At 42.3% G+C, this 19,988-nt stretch overlaps 1 protein-coding gene across 2 annotated transcripts in view; it reads left to right on the top strand.

Annotated features, from left to right (window-relative positions):
- ap3b1a (adaptor related protein complex 3 subunit beta 1a) overlaps positions 1–3,226 on the top strand; it is a 358,394-nt gene extending 355,168 nt beyond the window's left edge. For both annotated transcript variants that reach the window (XR_005461652.1, XM_038805547.1), the window contains one exon: positions 465–3,226. Coding sequence is in view for 1 of the 2 variants with exons in the window: in XM_038805547.1 (XP_038661475.1) it covers positions 465–618 (154 nt within the window). In the remaining variant the exon portion in view is untranslated. The remainder of the gene's footprint in view (positions 1–464) is intronic.
- Positions 3,227–19,988: the final 16,762 nt, after the last annotated feature.

Here is a 19,988-nt window from a genome sequence, read left to right as displayed (position 1 = left end):
ACACATAATTTTCCCAGAAATAGTTGAAGCAGACTTTGCGCCAATAGTTTGTGGAGGATCATTTTTCACTATAGTCGCCTAGTCTATACATGAGTGAAGATATTCCACTAGTGTCTGAACATGCATTATGCAATACACATTGACACAATGCTTGTCACAACTGGGTCGGTGTAGTCAGGTGGTTGGAATGCTGGTTCGAGATGCAGAGCCAACAGTTCGGGCTCAATTCCCATACTGGCTGAGGTTATGAAGGCTCCACCTTTTCAACCTTGCCCCTCACCTGAGGTGTGGTGACCCTCAGGTTAAATCACCATCAGTCAGCGTTCTCTCAAAGAGGAGAGCAGCCTCTGGGACTGTGGCAACATTTACATTTAACTGTATGATGGGTTGGGTGGGGGGTGTGTATTTTAGTGGGCTTGATTATATTTTTATTTTAAAAAATATTCCTGAATTTTATTTTTCAGGTTCGCAGCAAAAACTGTGAACAGTGGAGCTTTGGTACTAATCACAATAGAAGTGAAGGAAGGATCAACAATGCAACTCAGTATAAACACGGAAAAGTCTGTGATTGGTTCAGTGCTTCTGCGGGAGCTAAAGTCTGTGCTTTCTCAAGAGTGACCAGAATATATCTTCAACAAGTGTGTGGCAAACAGTGTGCTGGCCAGCCACTGTATCGCCCTTCATTTATAGTAGAGTCCCCTCCAGCTACCAGTAGTGTGTAAACACACAGTTACAATTTTGTTCCAATCTGCTTTGAAATTTCATTATGTACTTTAGCACAATCCTTTTCTTCTGCTTGCCATGAACACAGCACAGTCCCAAGTAACTAACCTAATGTTGAGCTGCTGGATTTAAAGATGGCCAAATTGTTTCAATACGGTGTTAAGGGTATTTTCTCTTTTGAATAACATTGAATGTAAGTTAACATTGTAACCTTTTGTTCTTACATCAGCTTTCTCCGGAAGTGTGCGGAACCACTGTTTATAAAGCATTTTCACTGTAATGTTTCATGTAGTTTCCAAGAAATTAATTTGAAAAGTGAGGATAGACGTAAGAGAATCAAAGTCCAGCCATATAATCTGTGAAAGGGTGACTATAAAATGGATGAAGATGCTGGTGTCATAATATTTTCTGGTGCCAACCCCTCCTCTGAATGGAGTCTTGTCTTGTATTGGTCCAAAATTAAGGGTAAAATTCATCCAAAGAAAATAATATTTTGCCAAAAAAAAGTTTCACCTGTTTGATTACTGCTTTCTTTTGTGCTATATTAATGCCTTTTTTGTCATTCGTGTTACGGTACCCTGATCCCAGTATTTTGTTTGATGTGTTTACAAAAGCATGATCAAACATGGTGCCTTCAGTTCTGGGATTGCTGTAACCATAACTGAACACTGGATATCTGAAGTTAAAACTGCTTTTGCCAGAAATGCAGAGTAGCTGATCAGTAAGTAGGAAGGGGAGATTGATGATTTGTATGTAACTCATTATCAGAACTGATTCAGGTATGACCCTATCGTAAAATGTATTTTGAAAAGAGCCATACCCAAACAGTGGCTGGCAGACTGTGCATTTCAGGGATTTTGTCATTCCCGTGATCTGTACACAAATCCTCACTTCCGCATTTGGAAAGAGAGTGCAATTTCCCTCCAGTTCCATCTCCTTCATTCAGGAACTTGCTTCAAATAGTTCCGATGCACCTCCTAGTGGCTGGCTTGTTCTCAGCAATACAGCAGCTTGGAAAGGAGTCACAACCATGCAAGTGACGCAAGACTAAAAGAAAGAGGAGGAATAATCTTGCTGCCCTCTCCTTGCCCTTTTATAATGGTTGTGAGTCATGGCATCCGAAGGACTGGAAAATATTGAAATGGTTTTGAGTAGAACAGCATCCATGCTTCGTTGTAAAGCACTATGCGTAAAAGTGACTTTTTACCAGATATTTTTCTGATGATGAGAGCTTTCAAAGTTTAGTAGATAATGCTGTTTACATCTTTCTGGATGACTGTTGCAAATTGTAATTTCTTGGAGACTATAGCAGCTTTCCCTAATTATATGAAGGTGGGGGGGATTCAGTTTGTGATTGAACTATAATTTTATTTTAGTCTAAATTGGGAAATAATGTATGAATCCTGTTGGCCTTTTTTTCAGTTCAAAGTAAAAGGGGGAAATGACTGATTATGGAACAGCCTGCTTGCGTCTTAATCTTGATTATGTGCCAGTTTTCCAATTACTATTGTTAGTCTATTGAGAATAGTACTTGGAGATGCTTGTAATGCTGTTTATTTTCTTCCTCCTCCACTTGTTTTAGAAGTAAAATGCTTATTAAATTTCCAAATGGGTAAACAGGTTCCCATCTTAGAATTTATTTCTGGGGCACTGAGTGCTGTAACTGGATTTGGTATATCTCGTGCAGTAATTATTTAATGATTAGGATTCCAAACAGTATTTCCCCCCTGTTCTTGTGTAGTTGTTACATCAGGGACTTGTGTTTGCTGGTGTACAGCTGCTTCAGTTGATTTACAGTACTGCGGCTGTGGCCAGTCATAAATAAATCCTCTTATATAGTTGTTATGAACACCTGTTAGATCATCTGTCAGCAAAGCGCTGTTCACATTTATCATGGTGCGGTAGTTATTTTACCTCAATCCATTTACAGCGGACTCTGCCTCCATCACTGTATTACTATTACTGCACCATAATCACTCGTTTCCACTCCGTGTACAACTTGCAGATAAAAGATTTCAGTACTTGGCAAAATTTCATAAATAAAGGAGCAGTTCACTGCAGTAAAAGTTTATTTTTGTCATCATTTGTCACACTATTATACCATAAATCAAATAGAATAGTACTATCCCCAGTGCAGACAGCTCTTCAGCCTAGACATGGAAATGGTCTGTTTCTCTGTAGATGAGATGGCATGTCTTTCGACTTTAACGGGCTGATGGCTTTTCTCACTCATTTGATTTTATTGGATTTAAAAACCTGGAGGATTATTGAGGCTGGTGAACGATGGAGCCAGTTCCAAGAACATTTCTGACATGATAATTGAACCATATTTGTTGTTAGCAGATTTTACTTGGTAAACAAAGCCTGCTGCATTAACGAGTCAAATTTATTCAGAAATGGCAAGGGTTGGCCTGCACTATTCAATAGAGTGGTTAGATCTGCTGAAATGGCGTTGCAAAATAAAATCTAATTTGATGGGAAAATAAAGAAACCATTTACAGTTCTAAATGAGTGTTGTTATCTTTTTAATAGTGAAAACTGCTGTTTTGCTATTTATTTTATGATTTGCTCTTCTTAGAAACCTAAACTTAACAGCACGCTATTTATATATTCTGTCTCATGCCACGTCTCAATAATCCACACTATTTAGGAATTCAAGCTGCTAACTTGACCTAAAATATAAGCTTGCCTCATTCAACAATGATATACAATACCTTTGCCCATCCAATAATGTTTCTAAAGTGCATCTTAAATCTGTGCATACTTAACATTCATGTATCCTCTTCTTCCCCCTCCCCCCCCGCCTTGTGATTCTTAACTGCGTGTCACATGTTTTAACATTTCTAAAGTGATATCTCCCTATATGTTCTCATTTTTTAATAGCTTTTCCATCTTTGTTCTTTTTTTCCCCCTCATTTGTTTAATACTTTGTCATACCCAATTTGGCAGCAACATTTATGGGAGAACAGACTCTGCAGCAGTTACTGGGTGCAGCGCGAATGTGTTATATTTCATTGGTGATTCACACACGATTCATCTAGCAATTCCACAATTGTAGTAATATGGCATTTCTAAAGAACATATTCTCCACCTCACTGCAGACAGCTGTCTATATAACTGCTGTAGGAACCGGAGATGCATATATATCAGTTATATAGACAGTGAACTGTAGAATATTTACTTTAGGAAGGCATAAGATAATACAAGCATAGGATTATTGGGTGAAACATGGGTGTGTTGACATTTCACTTGTAAGTAAGTGCCAGGCTGAATCAATTAGGTTAGTTATCAAGTCCTACAAATGTATATTTACCAAAAATAAGACAATCTAATTACTATCATTTTTAAACAAATGGTTGGTTTGTAATATCAAAGACCCAAATCTTTCAGTGCATTCTGTTTATTGAGATGAATGACTTTCATTTGTGTTAAAAATACATTTTGAAACCTGGTTATGTTGAGATGTTGACTGACTGCCATTTCCACCTCTATCTCCAATCAGATTCATTTGGCCTCCCATGATTATTTAATGTGTGACATTCCCAAGAAGGACAATGGGCAGCTTTTAAAACAATCTAATCAACCGAGGTTGTGGTTTTAAACAATCCCTTTGAAAGGATTAAAATACACTCCTCTCAAGGTGGTCTGCCTGTCACAGAGGATCATTCTTAAATATTTAATTTGGTTTTTGGCATTGGGCAAGAAAGATCTATTTCTGAAATAATTGATGCTGCTTATTCAGATTTAAAGATTTAAAACCAGCTCAGAATTTCATGCTGCATCAATACGCTAACTGTTAAGAGCATCTTCAATTAAAATAATTTTTCCAGTCTCATTAATCTTGCCAGAGGGTGGTTTTGCCAGCTGATTGAAAATTGATTCTTGCAGAGCTTGGTTATATTTTGCATGGCTGTGTTCAAAACCATTGAGCTTATTTTTGGTAGCAGTACAGATTCGTCAGCAGCCATCTTGAACTTTTCTCACTCTATAGGTTCACTCCTACACTGCCCCATGAACCTCCATGAAAAGATGGCAACACTCTTGGCATCTTATTGATTTTATTTTTCCTAAGTTTTCCTGGCACTGAATACAAGCACCATCTCTATCTTTGGAACAATTGGTTATGATGATTAACCAAAGAAAAGGTGATTATGCAATGCAGTCTTGTGGACAGTTGTAAGTTTAAACTCTGCCTATCTTTAAAATAAATCATAGAGGGCTGCAATTGATGAGTCGCAAATATGATTGTTTTGCGATCAAATTGTAAGTGTTCAATTTGTTTCTTTCCATGTCAGTTGAAAGCTGAATACTATTTAAATTCAATTAGAATTTTGAGCTGAGGTCTCTTCTGTAGCACAATACATTGCAAATAGACTGCCTGCTGTGGTCATGAGCCATGAAACCAGAAGATCCCTGGTTTCATTCCTGTCAGAGTTCACTGAACTCAGCCAACATGGTGGTACACTGAGTTTAGTGTTCCTGGCTGGGTAAGGGACAAATCGGCTCTTTAATGCTTGTCCAGTGACAACTGCTTCAAAGTGCATATTTGTGTTGATGTTGCGTGCTGAAATCTTTCACTGTGCATAATTCACTTAATGTAAATTAATGGACATTGATCTGGAACAAAAGTAGAATGTAATATTAATGAAAATAAAGCTCTAATGTCACACACACAAAGCTACCTATTATCCTACTGCTACATGAACAAATGGTAATCAAAGTGTAAATGCCTCCGGTCTTGAGTAATGCTCATGCTGAAACTTCCAAAAAGTGAAATATTCTGTAGTAGTACTATGCACTGATGCATCTCTCTACATATCTCCATGTGCAGCCTTCCAGATCTGCACTCAGTCACTGGGGAAGATACTGAGCTATGGTGAATAGTTTGTCACAGCAGGAATGGTGAATCTAATGTACAATTCAACTTGGATTATATTTGTGCTTCTCCTAATGGTTGATTATGAAGCAAAGTTCAGGCCGATGCAGTTTCTCTCCTTTGTACGAGGGAAGGGGGAGGATTGATTTATAAAGGTTGAGAAAATAACATTAAAAAAGTAGAGAAGGAGTTTATATATTAAACATAATTCAATATATTAAAGTGTTAGTGCTAACCAATGGTTCATTTCACTTGTGGGAAATACCTTAATGATTTGTTTGTGCTGGTGAATTAGGGCTTTCATAACCCTGAAATAAATGCTGTCACATTGCACCAATGCTTTATCCCGGATTTCTTGTTGCTAGTGGTTATTGTCACACAGATCTGGAGTATTTGTATGGATTTATCAGTTCAGGTTTTCAGCATCCTGGACGTATGCTGTTGTGTTATTTGGCGCAATCAGTACTTTAATTAATTTGATGCTGTAAAGTTCCCTTATCCATAGATTTCTCAGTGTGAGATACACCAATTATACATCTTGTTTATGTGAGGCTCATAGTGCTGATTCCAGCACTGAAGGAAAGATGAAAATACTGTGTTAATGATATGGTAAAGTGCAGCTGAAGCTAATATTGGTGCTCATGATCCATCGAGTTGTCTGGCTCCTGCTATTATAGGGCAGCAATAGAGAATGGATCTGTAGGTTTATCACCGCACACGGTGTGACAACTTGATTTTCTGCTTTCTCTGCAAGCAGCACCACAACATGATGGGGCTGTTAATTTCTGCATTTCATGGTGTCTGTCAGGGTGTTCAGAAGGAGAAAGAGCGGTTTAGGGAAAGGGAATGGAGCATGTCCCAGCTACGGAAGCACCTGTCGGCGCTGATGGCAGAGAGCACTTCTCATTAGTGTGCAGGTCTCTAACTGCAGCCAGGGACTGACAGAATGGCGTTACCAGCACACACACTGACAAGCACAGGGAAATCAGCAGCAGCAGGTCCCATTGTTTGCCCTTGATGAGCATGTCATTAATGGAAATGGAAGTTGTTGTGGGACACATCAGTATTCAAATAGCCTCCCTCTTTTCTTCCATTCTGCTGGCTATCCGGTCATTTCAATGTCTCCCCCACCCCCCACTCCTCACTCAGAATTGTGGCTGCTGTACCCAACCAATATCATCCAGATTGATATTTTTATGTGCACAAGACATTTGTCAAGGCAGCAGAACATATATAAAATGACAGTTAAACCCTTTGGATCAGGTTTCTAAACAGACCTGCATTATACTGTTGTTAACCTTTTCAGCAGCCTTGTAGAGTGCTTATCGTGCTTTTCTTTTAAACATATCATACCTTTAGATCATACTGTGCATCTGTATAATAAACCTGCAGCTGTTCTCTACCACACCCACTATAGTGCACAGAGATATTTAAGCAGTACTTCTGCAAGAGTTGAAATTAGTGCAGGTACCATGAATATGGACCAGTCCCAACTTCTTCACTTTCACCCTCATCCACTCAACACATTTGCTCCATGCACTGGCACATTACACAACCAAAGATTTTAAAAATATTGTATGGATTTACCATGCATAAATCTATCTCCCGTTTCACAATTTTGCTGTGTAAAATGTTAGGTAAACATTTCTAATGGAAAAATGTCAACAATTCCCTGTCACACCAAGAACTGTCCCCTGTGATGCCACTAGATGGCACTCATTAGAATTTTAAGCATTGGCCGTTTACAATTAGGAACATAATTGTCCTACTTTTAATTTCATACACTATTTGTTTCTCATGATGTAGTCTCCGCTACGTTGGGGGCGATCAAATGTGGACTGGGTGAACACTTTATGGAACATTGCTTTTGATATGCAAGTGTGAACCTGAGTTTCCGGTCATCTGCCATTTTTATTCTCTTCTACCCCGCTCTGGCCTCTCTAACCTTGAGGTCCACTGAGATGAAGGAGAGCCACTCGTTAGCCTAAGTTGCCCATCACTAATTTAAAGCATTTTGTTTTTTATTTTAGCCCTGTTATAATTACCTGCCCCACCAATAGGTGACTTTTTTTTGCTGCTTCATAGCACCCAATATCTTTGTGAAACAATGGCAACAATTTTTTTTCAGTGAAAAAGGAGAAAGTTCCGATAATATATCCAAATAATGGTTTTAAATCAAATCATCAAAATAATCTGGCTACCTCTGTATAATAAAGGAAATTAACACGGGCGAGAAAAATGTGATGTGTATATATGCAACTGTTTATAAATATGGGAAATGCCAATAAAAGGATTTAAAAATAATAATCTGGCTACATTCATCAAACCTCATGCTTTTTTTAATATTCCCATAAAGATTTTTAGTTGAAGGGTTCAGCCTGTCCCAAAGGACCGGGCTTAGACTGACTATACATTTTCCAAAGCTGTGGTTCTTTAATCCAAAAGCAGAATCAAGTAACAGTCACCTAACCCAAGTGCCAGGCAATGACTATCTCCAACAAGAGAGAATCTAACTATCTGCCCTTGACATCCAGTGGTATTGCCATCACTGAATTCCCCCAATACCACTGACCAGAAACTGAACTAGACTAGCCATATAAATACTGTGGCTACAAGAGCAGGTCAGAGGCTGGGAATCCTGTGGTGAGAAACTCACACCCTAACTCCCCAAAACCTGTCCACCATCTACAAGGCACAAGTCAGGAATGTGATGCAATATCTCTACTTGCCTGGAGGAGTGCAGCTCCGACAGCACTCCAGGAGCTCAGCACCATCCAAAACAAAGCAACATGGTAGCACAGTGGGTAGCACTGTTGCTTCACAGTGCCAGGATCCCAAGTTTTGATTCCGGCTTGGGTCACCGTCTGAGCGGAGTCTGCACGTTCTCCCTGTGTCTGCGTGGGTTTCCTCTGGGTGCTCTGCTTTCCTCCTGAAAGTCCCGAAAGATGTGCTGTTAGATGAATTGGACATTCTGAATTATCCCTCACTGTACCCAAACAGGCCCCGGAGTGTTGTGACTAGGGGATTTTCACAGTAACTTCATTGCTCAGAGCAAGAGAGCGAGGCAGGTAGTGCATGGATCTCCTGTGGCCTTTCCCCAGCAGAAAATATATACCGCTTTGAATACTGTTGAGGGGAATGGCTTCTCGGGGAAAACAGCAACAGCAAAACTCGTGATAAGTGTGACAGTGCAATAGTTATAAGGGATTCAATTGTAAGGGGAATAGATGGGCGTTTCTGTGGCCACAAACGAGACTCCAGGATGGTATGTTGCCTCCCTGGTGCTAGGGTCAAGGATGTCTCGGAGCGGGTATAGGACATTCTGGAGAGGGAGGGTGAACAGCCAGTGGTTGTGGTACACATCGGTACAAACGACATAGGTTAGAAAAGGGATGAGGTCCGAAAAGCAGAATACAGGGAGTTAGGAAGGAAGTTAAGAAATCGGACCTCGAAGGTAGTGATCTCAGGATTACTACCGGTGCCACATCAGAGTAGAAATGACAGGATATATAGGATGAATAGTGGCTGAAGGGCTGGTATCAGGAGAGGGTTTCAGATTCCTCGGGCATTGGGACCGGTTCTGGGGGAGGTGGGACCTGTACAAACTGGACGGGTTACACCTGGGCATGACTGGAACTAATATCCTCGGGGGGCTATTTGCTAGAGCTGTTGGGGAATGTTTAAATTAATGTGGCGGGGGATGGGAACCGATACAGGAAGTCGGAAGGTAGTAAAACAGGGACAGAAACAAATGGCAGTAAGGAGGAAAGTGTAAGGCAGAGAAGCCATAGTCAAAAATCAAAAAGGGCGACAGTACAAGGTACAGTGACTGAGGGAAGCTCAGTGAATAGACCCAATAATACTAAAAGGAATAAAACGGGAAGTAAAAACATAAATGGAGGGCGACGCAGCAGGTTGTTACATTATGAAATGGGTTCAATGACAAGGAAAATTAGGAGAAACGTTAAGAGGAAAAATAACTTAGGAGAGGTTACTGGGAGAGGTTACTGATCAAGGTGTTAAGATTCAAAACCGAGGTATAAAAGCCAACATAAGTGGACTTTACCTGAATGCTCATAGTATTCGGAATAATGCAAATGAGTTGATGGCGTAAATCATCGTGAATGACTATGATTTAGTGGCCATGACTGAAACATGGTTAAAGGATGGTCACGACTGAGAGTTAAATATCCAAGGGTATCAAACTATTCGGAAGGACAGAGTGGATGGTAAGAGAGGTGGTGTAGCTCTGTTATTTCAGGATGACATCTGGGCAATAGTAAGGGATGACATTGGTGCTATGGAGGATACGTTTGAATCCATTTGGGTGGTAATCAGGACTAGTAAGGCGAAAAAGTCACTGATAGGAGTAGTCTATAGCCCACCAAATAGTAACATGGTGGGGCAGGCAATAAACAAAGACATAACTGATGCATGTAAAAATGGTACAGCAGTTATCATGGGGGATTTTAATCTACATGTCGATTGGTTTAACAAGGTCGATCAAGGCAGCCTTGAGGAGGAGCTTATAGAATGTATCTGCGATAGTTTCCTGGAACAGTATGTAATGGAACCTACGAGGGGAACAAGCGGTCCTAGATCTGGTCCTGTGTAATGAGACAGGATTGATTAATGATATCATAGTTAGGGATCCTCTCGGAAGGAGTGATCACAATATGGTGGAATTTAAAATACAGATGGAGGGTAAGAAGGTAAGATCAAACACTTGTGTTTTGTGCTTAAACAAAGGAGATTACAATGGGATGAGAGAAGAGCTAGCTAAGGTAGACTGGGAGCAAAGACTTTATGGTGAAACAGTTGAGGAACAGTGGAGAACCTTCCAAGCGATTTTTCACAGTACTCAGCAAAGGTTTATACCAATAAAAAGGAAGGACGGTAGAAAGAGGGAAAATCGACCGTGGATATCTAAGGAAATAAGGGAGAGTATCAAATTGAAGGAAAAAGCATACAAAGTGACAAAGATTAGTGGGAGACTAGAGGATTGGGAAATCTTTAGGTGGCAACAGAAAGCTACTAAAAAAGCAATAAAGAAGAATTAGATAGATTATGAGAGTAAACTTGCTCAGAATGACCTCTTTATGAACCCATGCTGCGTCTGCCCAATGGGACAATTTCCATCCAGATGCCTCGCTATTTCTTCCTTGATGATCGATTCCAGCATCTTCCCTACTACCGAAGTTAAGCTAACTGGCCTATAATTACCTGCTTTCTCTCCTTTTTTAAACAGTGGTGTCACGTTTGCTAATTTCCAATCCGCCAGGACCAGCCCAGAGTCTAGTGAATTTTGGTAAATTATCACTAGTGCATTTGCAATTTCCCTAGCCATCTCTTTTAGCACTCTGGGATGCATTCTATCAGGTCCAGGCAACTTGTCTACCTTTAGCCCCATTAGCTTGCCCGTCACTACCTCCTTAGTGATAACAATCATCTCCAGGTCTTCACCTGTCAGTCACTGGCATGTTATTTGTGTCTTCCACTGTGAAGACCGACCCAAAAAACCTGTTCAGTTCCTCAGCCATTTCCTCATCTCCCATTATTAAATCTCCCTTCTCTTCCTCTAAAGGACCAATATTTACCTTAGCCACTCTTTTTTGTTTTATATATTTGTAGAAACTTTTACTGCCTGTTTTTATGTGCCTAACTAATTCAGTGGCATTTTTTGAGGACATTACCAGTGCAGTAGATAACGGAGAGCCAATGTATGTGGTATATTTGGATTTCCAGAAAGCTTTTGACAAGGTGTCGCACAAAAGGTTGCTGCATAAGATAAAGATGCATGGCATTAAGGGTAAAGTAGTAGCATGGATAGAAAGCAAAGAGTGGGGATTAATGGGTTTTTCTCTGGTTGGCAATCAGTAGCTGGTGGTGTCCCTCAGGGATCAGTGTTGGGCCCACAATTGTTCACAATTTACATAGATGATTTGGAGTTGGGGACCAAGTGCAATGTGTCCAAGTTTGCAGACGACACTAAGATGAGTGGTAAAGCAAACCGTGCAGTGGATACCGGAAGTCTACAGAGGGATTTGGATAGGTTAAGTGAATGGGCTAGGGTCTCGCAGATGTAATACAATGTTGACAAACGTGAGGTTATCCATTTTGGTAGAAATATCAGCAAAAGGGATTATTATTTAAACGATAAAATGTTAAAACATGCTGCTGTGCAGAGAGACCTGGGTGTGCTAGTGCATGAGTCACAAAAAGTTGGTTTACAGGTGCAACACGGTATGGGCAGCACGGTAGCATGGTGGTTAGCATAAATGCTTCACAGCTCCAGGGTCCCAGGTTCGATTCCCGGCTGGGTCACTGTCTGTGCGGAGTCTGCACGTCCTCCCCGTGTGTGCGTGGGTTTCCTCCGGGTTCTCCGGTTTCCTCCCACAGTCCAAAGATGTGCGGGTTAGGTGGATTGGCCATGCTCAATTGCCCGTAGTGTCCTAAAAAGTAAGGTTAAGGGGGGGTTGTTGGGTTACGGGTATAGGGTGGATACGTGGGTTTGAGTAGGGTGATCATTGTTCGGCACAACATCGAGGGCCGAAGGGCCTGCTCTGTGCTGTACTGTTCTATGTTCTATGTTCTGAATCTAACAGGTGATTAAGAAGGCAAATGGAATTTTGTCCTTCATTGCTAGAGGGATGGAGTTGAAGACTAGGGATGTTATGCTGCAATTGTATAAGGTGTTAGTGAAGCCACATCTGGAGTATTGTGTTCAGTTTTGGTCTCCTTACCTGAGAAAGGACGTACTGGCGCTGGAGGGTGTGCAGAGGAGATTCACTAGGTTAATCCCAGATCTGAAGGGGTTGGATTATGAGGAGAGGTTGAGTCGACTGGGACTGTACTCGTTGGAATTTAGAAGGATGCGGGGGGCTCTTTCAGAAACATTTAAAATTATGAAGGGAATAGATAGGATAGATGCGGGCAGGTTGTTTCCACTGGCAGGTGAAAGCAGAACTAGGGGGAATAGCCTCAAAATAAGGGTAAGTAGATTTAGCACTGAGTTTAGGAAGAACTTTTTCACCCAAAGGGTTGTCAATCTATGGAATTCCTTGCCCAGTGAAGCGGTTGAGGCTCCTTCATTAAATGTTTTTAAGGTAAAGATAGGTAGTTTTTTGAAGAATAAAGGGATTAAGGGTTATGGTGTTCGGGCTAGAAAGTGGAGCTGAGTCCACAAAAGATGAGCCATGATCCAATTGAATGGGGGAGCAGGCTCGAGGGGCCAGGTGGCCTACTCCTGCTCCTAGTTCTTATGTTCTTATGCTGTGTCAATAATAAAGATTATATAACTAGCTTTGTTGGCAATTCATCCACCACAATAAGCATTTTTTTACCATCTACAAGATGTACTGCAGCAACTCACCAAGACTCCTTTGACAGCACCTTCCAAACCCGCAACCTCTACTACCTGGAAGATCAAAGGCAGAAAATACCTGAAAAGACCACCATCTGCAAGTTCACCTGCAAACCTCAACCCATCCTAACTTGGAACTAAATTGCTGTTCCTTCACTGTTGCTGGATCAAAATCCTGGCACTCCCCTCCTAACAGCATTGTGGGTGTACCTACAACTCATGGACTGCAGAGGTTCACAAAGGCACCCCAACACTTTCTCAAGGGTGGTTAGGGATGGACAATAAGTGCTAGCCTACCCAGCAATGCCCACATCCCATGAAAAAATATATTTTTAAATTAGTTATAAGCTATATGCATACATTTCAATATGAGTAGTATATTTCTCTTTAGTTTCTGGTTGGTTTTGTTTCTCAAAGTTACTTGGTAAATTCTGGGTGGACAAATTTAAAATTGTAAGTCCATTCTAATTGATACTGAGCTTTTTAAGAGGGGATGATTACCTTTATCTAGCCTTGTTTTCAAATAACAGTTGAATTTTTGAAGCAATAAAACAGTTCTGATTATCACTTTGAGAGATGAAAAATGTTGAGAGAATGTGGAAGGAAAATTAGAGACATGCTGGGAAATGCGCGACAAGAATTTAACATGTTTTTGAATGAAAAGAAGTAGGTCAGGTAACGTAAACAAAATACTGCCTAATATTTTGGACTTGGCCTTATTATGATAAGAAGTTGTTCTTCTGAAGGACAACAAAATGTGTACTCGAGAATTGTTTTTAAACCAAGGGCAAAACATTTATATTTCCACTTGCGTTTGTTCCCAAGGTGTATCTCTTCAAAGTTTTTTTAAATTTCACACTATAAAAATAAAGGTTTTCAAGTGTATAACTCAGAGTGCTGTGGAATGGCTATGCAGCCAGACCACGCCCCTCTCCGCAAATATTTGTGTAAATAAATTTCCTTAAATCGAAATTTGAAGAATTTGTATTTGTTATGATTTCCACGACAGAGAGCAATCAACACAAAGACAAAAGAGTATGTTAGAGAGGGCAAGCAATCTGGACGACAAGTGCAGAGCACACTTATATGTGAGTGGTAAACAATTTTGCAAGTGGGTGGAATTAAACCATGGATAATTAATATGTGCTGGAAACAGCAAAGAGACAGAAGACACTGACTGAGGGGTTGCTATGGAAACGAGGTGGGTAGATGGTGGGGACATTCTGAAGAAGGGAAAATGATGCAATGGTAACCAAAAGGAGAGGGAGAGGAGCAGGCTTTGGGAAAGGAATCATCCAACGCATCAGCTTACAGTTCCTCCACTAAAGGGTGAGGCCCTCGTCCTTCGTGACTTCCTTACTAAGCCACATCACCAACCAGCTCTTGTCTGAATGTAATGAAAATCAAGCAGAAGTTGAGGTGTTGAAATTGATGCAAGTTGGAAACAAGCCAACCAATCTGTCAGTGTTTACCCTATTGCTCATCTTTTTATTCTGTCTAACTGCCAAATTGCTGCACACACATTGGCAGCATAGTCCTGAGTACGGCAATGTGCAGTGCACATTCATTGCATGACTTTTTTTAAAATTTAGAGTACCCAATTCATTTTTTTCAAATTAAGTGGCAATTTAGTGTAGCCAATCCACCTACTCTGCGCATCTTTGCGTTGTGGGGGCGAAACCCACGCAAACATGGAGAGAATGTGCAAACTCCACACGGACAGTGACGCAAAGCCGGGATCGAACCTGAGCCCTCGGCGCCATCCTGCTGTCCTTTGCATGACATTTTTAAATGAAAAAGAAATTCAACGAGCGAACTTGCTGGTTATCTCTTACTTATTGTGGCCAGCTTCTGAGATCCCACTTCATCTTGGCCAACACACTGGACTGCACGGGCTGCTGTAAACCAGGAAGAGTAGGATTGGTCCAGGGGAGGTTGTAAGGCAGTGTTTTTTCAAACTTTTTTTCCGGGGACCCATCTTTACCAACCGGCCGACCTTCGGGATCCACGTCAGTCGACCTGTGTGACCCACGCCGGCCTAACTTCGCTACCCACGCCAGTCAGCCTTCGCGACCCACCATTTTCTCTTCCCTTTAATGCGAGAGGTGAGCATGCTACATCCTCATGATCTCACTTCTCCAATCAGGTTCACAGGAGGAGTGTGGATTTCGTACCTCAGTTTGTAAACTCTGAGTTACTCCCCTGTTGACTGATTATTACAGTAACTCCTCAAGCAGATGAAGTCCACCATCATTGTTATTGACTGGTCACTGTTTCGATTCAATAGTTTAATATAGTCTAAAAGGTCAGCAACAAACTTACAGCCACCTTTCAGTACACAGAGGGCGATGATGTGATGATTTCCCATGGCTTTCATTATATCCCTTGCCAAAGGTTCAGTTCTGTCCATGATTAAACCAAGAGGAATATACTCTCCATATCATTACAGTGATGTTTAGGGATGCAAAACAGATCGAGGTCATAGCTTTGTTCATCATTGGTGATCACCACACAGTCAGCCGCCGCCATGCCCTGATTGCACTTTGACCCCGGGTTCAGGTCCCAACACTCCCGGGCCGCATGCACACAGATGAACGGACACGCATGCACCCACATTTTCTTAATTAGTTACAGTTGCGACCCCCACTTTGAAAATGTCTGTTGTAAGGGGTGGGGGGTAGCAGGGGATGGGGATGGAATCTGGTGGTAGACAGGGGTCAGGACAGTAGTCAGGTGTAGAGGAGGTTGTGGGAGTAGTCCGACATTAGTGGGGGGTCGTAGGAGGTAGTCAGGAAGTGGGGGTATTCAAGTGGGGGTTGGGAAAGGTAGTCGGGAGTGGGGTGGTTGGGTCATGATCAGGAAGTGGTGGAATAGTCGGGGGGCGTGGAGAGATAGTCGGGCAGCTGAACTGGTAGTCAGGTGTCCCACTGGGGTGGCAGGGAGGGCAGAAATATAGTTACCCAGGAGTCAGCTGTGGGGAGTCGGAACCATCTGAAATCTCCAATTTAAGTTAGAGTTTCTGTGGGTTCTCAATGGAAGCCTAAACTTCCCAGCAATTACTATGCATTTCTTGCCTGGGGACTTCTGGGGGATTATCACTTCAGTAATACTGGTACGAAAAAAGCTATATGGATGTAAATCAGTCAAATGTGGCAACCCTGTGTGTGGGCAACATTCAGCAAACTGTCTCGCAGATCGCACTCAGAATCCTGATGGGCCGCATGTGTCCCCTGGGCTGCAGGTTGCCCACCACTGGGTTAGAATGTGGAACTCACTACCACTCAAAACTGTGGAATTCCTTGTTGCCTACCCATTCACCCACAATAGACATATTTCTAAAATTGAAGCTTGACATTACTTAATCTCTACTGACTGATTTATCTCATCCCTTACCTTTTTCAACATTTGTGTATTAGCAGAAAGGATTCTTTGCTCAGCTTTCTGAATAAAGAAGATTGTTACCAATGAAAAGGCAGAGAATGAGCTACCAGACTGATTCTAGACATTAGGAATTTAAGTTCGGAGGCAAGGTTAAGAAAGTCAGGTCTATTCTCTTTAGGAAAGAGATTTCTAATGGAATTTTCAGGATTATGAAATGAACTGACAAAGTTGATCCAGCCAAATAGTCACTGTGCTGACACGTTCAAATACCATGGGACAGAAGTTTTTAAAATTGTAACGTTCGGAATAAGTTGAGCATTTTTTTTGTGCAAGGATAATAGACTTGTGGAATGAGTTTCATGGGGAGGCTGCTGGACTGAACTGAATGATGTAACTAGCTTCAGGAAGCAACTAAATGCCTTTCCAAAGAAAGAAGAAATTGAGGGATTTGATGAGAAAGCGAGTCAGGATCAATCAATAAAGATGGATTTGTTGGATCCTGCTTTCCTTACGCTCCTCAGAAATCCTCGTATTACAAAAGAAAATAGATGCAGTGATGTTTATATTGTCAAAGTATCTACTTGTCAAAACAGTGGATCAGCTGTCTTGTCATTTTTCCACCACTGTCTTTTATAAGATTGGTGTTTGTTCTTGCATTATTCCTCTCACTCTATCCAGTTTCTTTACTGGTCAGATTCATCTTTCTTTTGCTTCTTTGTATATTTATCTTCCAAATCTCACTGCTATGCATTCCTCCAGAGCCTCACTTTCATCTCACCTCTGTCCCTGGACTCACATCTGAAGCTCTGAGATTTTAAAGCAGACCAAGCTTCCTCTAGTGACACTACTGAAACGACCACTAAATCTTTCCAAATGTAATAGCATGTGTTCCATAAAAAGAATCATAGACTTTACAGTGCAGAAGGAGGCCATTCGGCCCATCGAGTCGGCACCAGCCTTTGGAAAGCGCACCCTACTCAAGCCCACACTTCCACCCTATCGCCGTAACCCCACCTAACTTTTTTTTGGATACTGAGGGCAATTTAGCCTGGCCAATCCACCTAACCTGCCCATCTTTAGACTGTAAGAGGAAACCGGAGCACCCAGAGGAAACCCACGCAGAGACAGGGAGAACGTGCAGACTCCGCACAGACAGTGACCCGAGCCGGGAATCGAATCTGGGACCCTGGAGCTGTGAAGCATCAGTGCTAACCACTGTGCTGCTGTGCCGCCCTTGTAGTTTATTCAAATTTAACTGCTCTGTTCGTCAGTTAACATAATTCATAGAATTTTATGACTCTGAATTGGTAATATATTCGCAATATAACCTAATTCTGCCCTGTATTCACTCACTGAACAGACGTTGGATGGGACACGGCAATTTTAGTTCATTAGGAAATGCCATTTCTCTAAGGAAGAGCAGGTTAAGATTAGAACCAGGAGGAAAATGATGGGATTAGTATCGGAGGTCCCACCAGATACTTTACCTGCCCGCCCAGCCAGTTTCAGCTGAACAGGCACTGTTAAAATTGACCCTATGATCTTGATAAACTCACCTTTGATAAATATGAAATATGTCGGGGCAGCAGGGTAGCATGGTGGTTAGCATACATGCTTCACAGCTCCAGGGTCCCAGGTTCGATTCCCGGCTGGGTCACTGTCTGTGTGGAGTCTGCACGTCCTCCCCCTGTGTGTGTGGGTTTCCTCCGGGTGCTCCGGTTTCCTCCCACAGTCCAAAGATGTGCGGGTTAGGTGGATTGGCCATGCTAAATTGCCCGTAGTGTCCTAATAAAAGTAAGGTTGGGGGGGGTTGTTGGGTTATGGGTATAGGGTGGATACGTGGGTTTGAGTAGGGTGATCATGGCTCGGCATAACATTGAGGGCCGAAGGGCCTGTTCTGTGCTGTACTGTTCTATGTTCTATGTTCTATGAATGACGTCTTCTGAAACCATTAAAAGGAATATATCAGTGTCACTCTAGAGAAATTCCATCAGCAATGCCTCCGCCGCATCCTCTGGATTCAATGGGGGGTTGTCAAATTAATGCTGTCATGATATACACACAGGTATATGATGGTGCACAGACAGGCAGTGATTGACACACAGGATGACCAATGAACACACAGAACACAGCAGCCAATCACCAGACAGGACACGACCACTATAAAGCCAGAGGGCACTAGTTTTCCCGCTGTCTTGGGATCCAGCCTCTGAGACAGACAGAGCCCGTGAGCAGCAACTAGAACATACACCATGTGGTATTCAGTTAGTCTGGTCAGGTTAGCCTCCGGTCTCCTGTCAAGTCAGCATCGTGTCAACCCACAGTTAAAGCATGTATGATAGTTAAGAGTTCAATAAAATCGAGTTGCATTTCTTCAAGTGTTGGAAGCCTGTCTCTCTCACTACTGCAGTAAACGCAGTCCTCGCAGACCCAACATACCCAAAACATCAAATGCTAGTGTCCTTCTTGAAACCAGCTCCTCGAACTTGCAGGCAAAATTCCTGCAAAATCAATTACGATGGACTAGACACTTTCCAGATGGCCGAACGGCATTCCCCCCCCCCCCCCCCCCCCCACCCCCAAACCGGGTCCTGTTTTCTCAACTCTCAAATAGCTGGCATTCCAGGAGAGGACAAGGAAAACACTTCAAAGACACTCTGAAACTCTCCTCGAAGCACGGCCGCATTGACATCGATGACTGGGAGGAGTTTGCTACCAATTGTTCAAAATGGCAACAACTTTCCCATCAGGCTGCATCACACTATTGCGACTCGGTGCCTTAATGATGAAGCTGAGCAGTGGCAGAGAAGGGAAGGAAACAAAGAAAATCTTGCTCTCCAGATTCCACAACCTCATGGGACACCCTACTCCATGTGTCCAAAGATCTGTGCGTTGAGAAGCAGCCTGTTCAGTCCCATGGAGACCCATGGCCGGAACTTGCCACCCTGGTACACGTCATCCTCGAATCAAGGGACAGCAGATGATGACAGAGAAAATGCTTCCCCTTCTGGGGTAGCGCATGCTTAGAGGTCATCAATACAGATAGTTACCAAGAAATCCAATAAGGAATTAGAAGAAATGTCCTCAACCAAAGAGTTGTGAAAATGTGGAACCTGCTGTCACAGGTGAAGCAAATAGTCTGTGCCATTTCTCAGTGCCATCGCTGCCATGAGGCAATCAATGCCGCAGAATGTTTGGTACATTCTCTTCATTCACTATTCCTGCACCCAATTGGTGGACTGTCGCATATGACTCTCCATGAGTTTGGCCAGTCTTTCACTGGGGGTGATCATGCATTTATATATCTGAGACATTGTGGTGCTCATGTCATGAATCTCCCCCATTCTCTGCCCAAGTGTCTGCATTACCTCAGGGAACTTTGACAGATGGCTACACATTTTCCTTTACTGTTCCATAAGCACCCACTTTCTATATGACCCCTGAGGCTCAGCATCCCTGGGTGCGTATGGCTGGAGTTGCCCACTGTCCTCTGATGGGAACTGCCCATAGCAGCTGCTCACATGTGCTGTGAGATTTATATTGTCTTCCCCCGTGAACACCTCCTCCACGATTACCCTCAATACTGGGGCCCCGCAAGGCTGCGTACTTAGCCCCCTACTATACTCCCCATACACAGACGACTGT

The sequence above is a fragment of the Scyliorhinus canicula genome, chromosome 8 (genome assembly GCF_902713615.1).
Source record: "Scyliorhinus canicula chromosome 8, sScyCan1.1, whole genome shotgun sequence".
In the NCBI taxonomy this organism is placed as follows: domain Eukaryota; kingdom Metazoa; phylum Chordata; class Chondrichthyes; order Carcharhiniformes; family Scyliorhinidae; genus Scyliorhinus; species Scyliorhinus canicula.
The sequence above is the reverse complement of the archived record's forward strand: the minus strand, read 5'-3'. Positions and strand labels throughout refer to the sequence as shown.